General features: G+C 33.2%; 1 protein-coding gene across 2 annotated transcripts in view; it reads right to left on the bottom strand.

Moving 5' to 3' along the window:
- LOC108754902 (RNA-binding protein 24-like) overlaps positions 1 to 8,486 on the bottom strand; it is a 32,478-nt gene that overhangs the window by 15,764 nt on the left and 8,228 nt on the right. For both annotated transcript variants that reach the window (XM_018497566.1, XM_018497574.1), the window contains exons 2-4: positions 6,522 to 6,926; positions 5,053 to 5,179; positions 2,940 to 3,000 (exon numbers count right to left, since the gene is read on the bottom strand). In XM_018497566.1, the coding sequence (XP_018353068.1) occupies positions 2,940 to 3,000; positions 5,053 to 5,179; positions 6,522 to 6,800 (467 nt within the window). In that variant the 5' untranslated portion in view covers positions 6,801 to 6,926. The remainder of the gene's footprint in view (positions 1 to 2,939; positions 3,001 to 5,052; positions 5,180 to 6,521; positions 6,927 to 8,486) is intronic.

Here is an 8,486-nt window from a genome sequence, read left to right as displayed (position 1 = left end):
ATATATATACCGTGTTATTTGAAAGTCCAAAAATCACCCACGTACAACACCAAAAAATACAACACCAATAGCGACACCAAGTGTAGTGTAAGCCTTCACCACACACACAAGGTTATTAATATTATAGTGGTTAGCGGATCCTATACAGTTTCGATGGGGGCATCCATATATTTCATGAAAGACACTTTGAACCACCTTATCGCATTCCAAGGAGGAATATATCTATCTCGCGTCGTCTCTATCCCGAACTTCAAATTGATGTGTTAGCTACAAAAATAATTTCGCTCTTCTCGTCTATCTCGAGTACGTGCGAATCTTTCGACCATACGTCGCGACATGATATTGCCCAGTTTATAATTTTTCTTCGTTTACATGACAAGTAGAATTAACGAAGGGACAGCGAGTTTGTTAAGCGGAATTTCTTTGAGAGACTATCTCAATTGTTGTTACAATCGAGTCTATTTTTTTACGTTCTCCACATTTCGATGAAATTTTCGTGCGGTATTGAAGAATCCGCCGGGCCAAACGAGGTGAACCGCGATAGGATCGATCGTCGCGCGATCAAAAATTAAAACGCCGTTCGTGTCTCGGTGCCGGTCGATTTCCGGCGGAGAGCCCAGAAGAAGAGAATCTCGTAGTCTTCGCAAAATCGCGGCGGCGTTTCTCTTTATTCCAACCGAATTCTAACGTCTCTTCATCCTCCGGCTCTCGGCTGCACTCGGCTTCCATCTATCCATTTCTCGTTCTCGCGTTCTTCACGAAAAGCGTTTTAAGCGAGCGGACGAGGCACGAGAAGTCTGCATGGTCTATGTACGCCGAAAGACTAAATATTTATAAGCAATGGCTGGACGGTTCGTTGGCGGATCAGATACGCTTCTTCCTTGGCTTGCGTTAATTTAACGAAGAAACCTTCTATTTTATAATTTATACGGCTCTTTATGCCATTCACATTCATATTTCATGTCATGGTTCTTTAATTCTAAAAAGGAAACAATGCAGCCGGATTGATGAAATACGTTTATAGGAATCGGTTTAGATCACAAAAAGATTCGTTAAAGTGTTTTATAATACCTCGTTCGTTTCGACTAAAAAACAAATGACTCAACGCGAAAGGAAACATTGCGAAAATTCGCATCTAAAATTGGAAGACGCTTTACCCTCGCTTCGTTTAATATTCCCGCCACCATAGGCAAACCAAGAGAGTAATCATATTGTATAATAAACGGAATATAATATACACGTGAGAGAATAAAAATAAATGAAAAAAAAAACGAATTGCCAAAAAACATTATTACGAAAATAAAAGTACTAAAGTGAGGAAAAAGGTTATATTTAAAAGAGATTGCGTAAGAAAAGAACCGCTCATCGATAAGAATATACGAATAATAACGTTAATTTCTAATTGCGAACTTATTAATTTCAATGATAAAAAACCATTAATTTACCGAGAAAGTTGCGCCGAAAGTTAGATGTTATTATTTTTATTTTTACTAATCAACATACTGTTCAATATGAATGGAACATAATATCGTTGTTTTTTTTATATTAAGACTTATTTTTTTCTAATGCAATCGACAATGCAACGAGTAAAAGAGAAAAATTTATTATAGAAAACTTGCAGTTTCTCTCGATGTCTCTCTGAAAAACTTATAAAGATTTTAAAATGATTTCTTGAATTATTTTTTAATTATTATCTAGACCTTCGATATATTCTTAGGCTGATAGTATTATTCCTTGTATTTTTTTTCTGTTTCTGATTTTACAATGAAGATAAAATTCGCCCACCAGTTCAAACAACAGACTAGAACATTTCGATTTCATTTTATATCGAGCAGTAATGTCGAACCGAAGAGGTATCTGTACTGCGATTATTATTTCTACGATTATCATTATTAATATAATGCTTATTAAGAAAAAGAGTGTGAAGAGTGTAAAGATATAATATTAAAAAAAACTAACACCAAAAATAACAAACAATCGCAAATCTCTCAGCAACCGCAATCATTATCATCACTTCACGTCAGTTTCACTAAGAAAGAAACAAGAAAAAAAAAACACAGTCAAAAAAGTACGTTAGGAGAAGAAGAACAGGCCGATCCCCGGAAGATCTTCACTATGTACTTCATGGAAAGAAATTCGTAGGTACTCATACGTGTAGATTTTTGATACGTGTGCGTGTGCCGCTCTCTCTCTCTCATTCCCTTTCTCTCTCTCTCTCTCTCTTTCTCTCTCTCTCTTTCACCGATCGCTAATACGTTTTCCCTTTTTTTTTTCTCTTTCTTTTTCATGTCTTTGTCTCTCTTTCGCGTTAATATGGGGTCCTTAGAATGGCCCTTGGCCGTCTCAAGGATCTCGGAAAGAGGACTCTCTGCCCGTCTCCTTACGCGCGCGCGTCAGGATGCTGAAACGTCATATATATGGTGTCTTTAAAAAAAAGTTCGTAAAATTAGTCGACCGTGCGATTCCGTGTTAAACGAGTGCCTTCTTGGCTCTTAAACGTTGCATTACCGATTATTAATTGCCGTCCCATCTCCGATATTCCCGAGAAATTCTTGCGTAAAATTAAATAACTCGTGTGCTCGCTGCAAGAATGGATTTCGAAAACTATTCCCATCATAAAACACCAAAAAATGCTCCGTTTTATTTTCCATTTACGAGATAGCGATTGGCAATCTTAATCAATTTTAAATAATGGCTGCGAAAATGATCAATTGTATTGCAATTTGACTTGTCTATTTGATAACTGAACGAGCGCTCGAGAAAGCGAAAAATTACGCGCGAAAACGATTTCATTGACTTGCAGCGAATAAATTTGATAGCCATCGACTATGAACAATCACGAGGATTTTTCCTGGCTTAGGCTATTTTGATCTAGCTACAGTTATACGACATATACATATTCTTAATATTCCTGACAAAGCACATAAATGTAGACTCACCCGTATTGTCCGGGAAGTACTGTTGGGTAGCCAGCCCGGATGCCTGCAGTGAACGGGAATGCTAGAATCACAAATATAATTAGTGAATCTCACTTACTATTAATTTTAGACTTCTTTATTAATATGCTTGAAATTTATTATTTACAATAATATATTTAAATATTCTCTTGCTAAGTGTGACAAAATTTAACAATTCCTTTTTTTGTATCTTGTCTGAAACGCGAAATTTTTCTTAAAATAATATAACTTTGCTATTTATTAAATGTAGAAATAGATAATAAAATGATGATGTAATAATTATTATTATTTCGATTTTATAGAGATATATCTCAACATTCTTTTTAAAAGATAATCAAAGTTAATTAGAGAATTTGTCAATTAAAAATGTATAATGATTTAAGAGCATCCTCTATCTTTTTAGCCATTAGACTGTTGAAACAAAATATGAAAAATTGTTTTTATTGATATTACATTTAAGCATAATTCACAGCATATGTTCTAGAATTTTATTTCACACAAAGTTCATGGAAAGAATAGTAAAAATAATTCATATTTTTAGTTAGAAATCTGTGTCATATCTTCCAGTAAAGTCATGTTTCATTCATTGATATAATCAATATAGAGCTAATGTTCCTTTAGTCTTGTCGGATCGATATATATAGTATGAAATTATTATTACAAAAATAGCGGGCGTGATATCTTTTAAAGGAACAATCGAGCAAACGTAAATTCGCATGACTTATTATGAACTAGAAATCTATGTATTCTTCGTATTGATGACTGAACAAATCGTCCGATTATAAAGACTCAAAATCAGCTCGCCAGACATTTGTATATTTTTTTTCATTATTTTCTAACCGAAAACTTCTATTAATAATTATTTAATAATTGTTGTGTCCCATGTTATTGCGGCGCCGTCGTCAGTAGAAATAAATATGTATAAAAGCAAACACACAAGTATAAAACATGCGCACGAACCTACGTACTGATGGTTCAATGGCATGCTTGCTATCTGAGAGTGCATGTAATAAACTTGAAATGGCCATGCAATCGAATATATCACGATGACCTATCAAGAATGTTCCGTTCTTCCTTGTTGTTAACACAATATAACTTTTCTGTTGGTATATTTTTAGAAACTCAATATAATTGATAAAGTTTCTCTTCCCGTTTTAGAATTTTATATATCAAACGGTTCTGACAATTATAAAAAAAAAAATAAAACAAAAGGTGTGTGGAAAAATAATTGAAAAATAATTGAAAAATTTGGAAAATTTTCATCCAAGAAATTAAAACCAACTCTTTGTTCTTGTTTTTATCAAGTAATAATTGTGAGACTTTTTATCGAAGTGCCTTTTCGTAAAAGAACCAGAATTCTTTCAGCTGTATTGAAATTCTAAAAATGGAATGAAAAATATAGAAATGAATATAAATGTAGAAAGTAATTTGCAGTATTGAAATAATAATTGCAAATGTAATAATGTGCACTGGCAGCTAAAACTCGACTTTAAGACGAGTTTCTCGCTCAGCGTTAAGCTAGAGATAATTCTTGTATCAGAAAAAAAGAAAGCCAGACAAGACCGGCACTCGGGTTAACGCAAATTTAGACTCAGGTCTCGAAGCGCCAAGCTATGCTGGCTCAAAGCCACCAAGAGAGTTCGAGAGAGTGATTCAGGGGACACTTCACTATTTGGTTGCTCGTCATTCGTTCTTTTTGTTTCATAGCTATATAATATAGTTTACTTGTACATAAAATGTGTACGTCTCAAGATTATCTGTTAGATAAAACTTCGAAGCATGCCAAATCATTTTCATTTTAAATATTACGCAATCTATATTTATCACAATTAACGTTGAAAATAAATCGCGTTGATTAAATGTCTCCTCTGATTTATGTTATACATGATTCTATAATTACCGATGATTATTAAATGATGCGACAGAATTCTTATTCTACATCTCCAAAATGCACGTCACGTATTATTACAAACAAAGTTTTAGATATCTGGCAATGTATCAATAGAGTAAAACTCGTGACTGTAATACGCAAAATATCAAAAATACGAAATTCAATTGGCAAATGCTAGCAGTCTTGTAAATAAAATATACTTACTCGTTTGCAAGTTACCTCTAGGCTTAGCTCCGAGAATGGCTAAATTGACGTTTGCTTTGCGACCATCGATAATGGGGTTGGGATCTTTGCATGCCCTTTCCGCCGCCGGTCTGTCTCCCATAATTACCTACGCATAGATTATATTTATTCTTCGATTAATCGAAAATAAGCCTGAATATGTATTTTCTACGCACTCTACATATCATTATATTCATAGATGATGTCACTATTAAATAAAATTTTTATTTTCTATTCAGCAAATATCTTGAGAAGCAAAACGACTATTGCTTTTATTCTCACTTAATATACGGAACTTCAAATTCCCCTCTACGTCCATTTCTACCAATTATTCTTTTTTCTACCAAAATAGATTAACTTTCGTTTCGATTTAACTTTATGTCTTTTATTTGGTTTATTTGGTGTATTTACTTGGTTTGACTTTTTATTTTTTTCTAATTCTACTACAACGTTTTTTCTTAGAATCAGAAAAAAATAAAACCAAGTAAAGTTAATCTAAATTAGAGAAATGGGCAATGGAGAGATTGCAGGTAAAGATTAGTTAGAAATACGGGAAAGCAGCAGGTAACAAAGTATTATATAACATTAAGTCTCGTAAATGAAGAGAGATGAATAGGAATTTCAATAAAACTTGGGACCTGGATCTTAGGATCTTTTACCATATATTTATTCTAATTTGCTCTAAAACTAACTTGATGAAAATGAATCATCTTTTTGATAGGTTGAAAGCATTGCTACGGTAATAACGACATTATGTTCCAAAGCTCTAATAAAAATATATTCGCGCATGAAAAACTCTTTTCAAGAAATTATAAAAAGATTTTTTTCACCACTTTCTTATTAGAAAAAAATCTCTATCGAGTTCTGTGGAAAATATTTTGAATACTTAAGAAGTTTATCGTCGAGAAAATATTTTTTAATAAATTTATACAAACAAAATATTTTCCTAATTAGTTATGTATATTTAAATGCTTTAATATTTCGTTACAAATTTATTTAATAAATTCGAATTTTTTAATCAATTAATAAATTAAAAAATGACCATAAAAATAAAAAATACCATAGCTCAACGTTAATTTGTCCAGGAACAATGTTAAGAAAGTCCAAGTGAAATTTATTTCTATGTTATCAACGTATGCTCGCGCTATAAAGAAACCGATACGAGAATTTATACGACATTGATGATGCGAAAAGGTATTATCTAAAGCGGAAAAGTTAAAGTTTACGTGCATATGTAAAAATAGTTTAGCATTTATGATTTCGCATAAAGTTATAATCAATATTATAGTTGAATATAATAGCTAATCGTATCGACTGATAGTCACTTTTCGCTTTTAATCGGAAAATTACAACAGCTAATGCGAGATGGAAATGAAATTTATTATATGACTCCGATTTATACCATACATTAAATTGAATGTACGAAAATATATTGATACGCAATTACTTACGAAGCCATAGCCCCTGCTTTTGCCAGTCTGTCTATCCGTAATGACGACCGCCTCCTCGATATCTCCGTAAACGTTGAAATGTTCCCTGAGACTCTTATCGGTAGTGTGATAGGGCAAGCCACCGACAAACAGCTTTGTCCATGTAGTGTCCTTTTGCTGTGGTGTAGTACCAGCAAGGGCCCCCAATCCTTGCACCAATTCGTCGGGCGCTGGGGCACTCACAGTACCTACAGCGCCAACTGCGCCCACACCGAGACCCGCGGCACCCGGCATCAGCATCCTCCAAATTTTGGCGAGATCACCGCCGGACGGAACAACGACTTGCTCAATCTTGACACGTTCTTTGATACCTCGGTCAACGTTAATAACGCCACAAGCCGTGCAGCATTTAGAATATTCCCTATTCTGAAAAGAGAAAAGCCCATATTAAGGCCCATATTAAAGGGAAAGAAAAAGATAGAAGTTTGATTTTAATAATTAACGACAGTTAACGAGACAATAGATACACGACTTATATTGAGAATTTCAAGAGAAATAGTACAATTTTGTTCTATTTAAAAAATATTTTTATAATAAAATTTTGCACAATTTTCGAAATTTTAGTCATGATTAATTTGCCAAAAGGATTAATCTAAAGCTCTTGTTCTTCGTTAAAAACTAAATGTTTCATTTTACAAGTTTAAAATGTTATCACTTGATGAAGCATTTATGTAGTAGTAGAAATTCATTTTAAAGAGAACAAAATATTTTGACTGAAATCGATATTATGTATTTTCATCTCTACACTTCAAAGAGAGTATTCCAGATTTAAATACTGCACGAGAACGATTTTACTTTCTTTCATTTCTTGTATAAAATAGATATAACAGAATGTCTTATTTTATAAAGAATAATACTTATATATTTTATTATTTGTTATGCTTTGAGAAAAAACAATGAGAAAATTTATAGTAACTTAATCGAATAAATTTCATTAAAATAAAATGAACTAATAAAGGCTCAGAATTTAATAAAAAATTAGAGAAAAAAAAGTAAAAGCCATAATGAGCCAACGCAGACAGAAGCAAAATAATGGTACGGCAAAATAATGGTTTTTTTTAAATTTCATATACATTAACTAAGATAAGTAAAAGTTTCGATCATTTTTTTTATTTTTCTTGTGTTTGTACTGCGGAAGACTAAAAAAGCGATTGAAATATTTAGCTACCAATTGATGTATATGAAATAAGTCTAATTAATTATTTTTATTACACTTATATTTGTTTTATTGATTTTATTGACTCACGGCTTTTATTTTTTTTAAATCTCACTAATTATTAAAAAGTTTAATTTCCAGTATTGGATGTTTCGAACGGTATAAGGCATTACGTAATGCGTTAAAGCCTCTTTAAAATCAGTATAAATGACATTCTCATTCGTTTTAATGATGCTCGGTCTACATTGTGCTCTCGGAATAGTGTGTTTGTTACGGGAGGATTAATTTGTGTGTCGCGTTACTGTCTAATTCACCCGCGTCCAATTAAGGGGGCCGCACGCGTGCAGCTTGGAAGCTCTGAAAAGATACAATTCTCACCCCTATGAGGGGTGAAAGAACCGTTGCTCTTCGTCATGCAAACTCGATATATGTATGTGTGCGAGTTTCGTGACAATTAGGTTTTAAGCATGCAACTAATCCGACATGCGTACTTAACGTGTACGCTATAATGATGTACATGTTTTGATACGTACATGTCAGTATGTATAGAGCAATTGTAACAACGGTAAAAGAAGCGCTATTCACTTTTCTCTCGAAGAATTTTATTTCGCCGATTTATAAAACGCTGCCCACTCACGTTGGCTTCAGTGAAAGGGGAATCATAATTGAGTGAAATGGATGCGAAATTCTTCGACACAAAAAAAGAGATATTGCTGCTACTTAGGCGCCAAGCAGAACTTAAAAAGCAATTACCGCAACGTAGAATTACA

The sequence above is a fragment of the Trachymyrmex septentrionalis genome, unplaced genomic scaffold (genome assembly GCF_001594115.1).
Source record: "Trachymyrmex septentrionalis isolate Tsep2-gDNA-1 unplaced genomic scaffold, Tsep1.0 scaffold121, whole genome shotgun sequence".
Classification (NCBI taxonomy): Eukaryota; Metazoa; Arthropoda; class Insecta; order Hymenoptera; family Formicidae; genus Trachymyrmex; species Trachymyrmex septentrionalis.
This window is presented reverse-complemented; position numbering and strand designations above follow the sequence as displayed.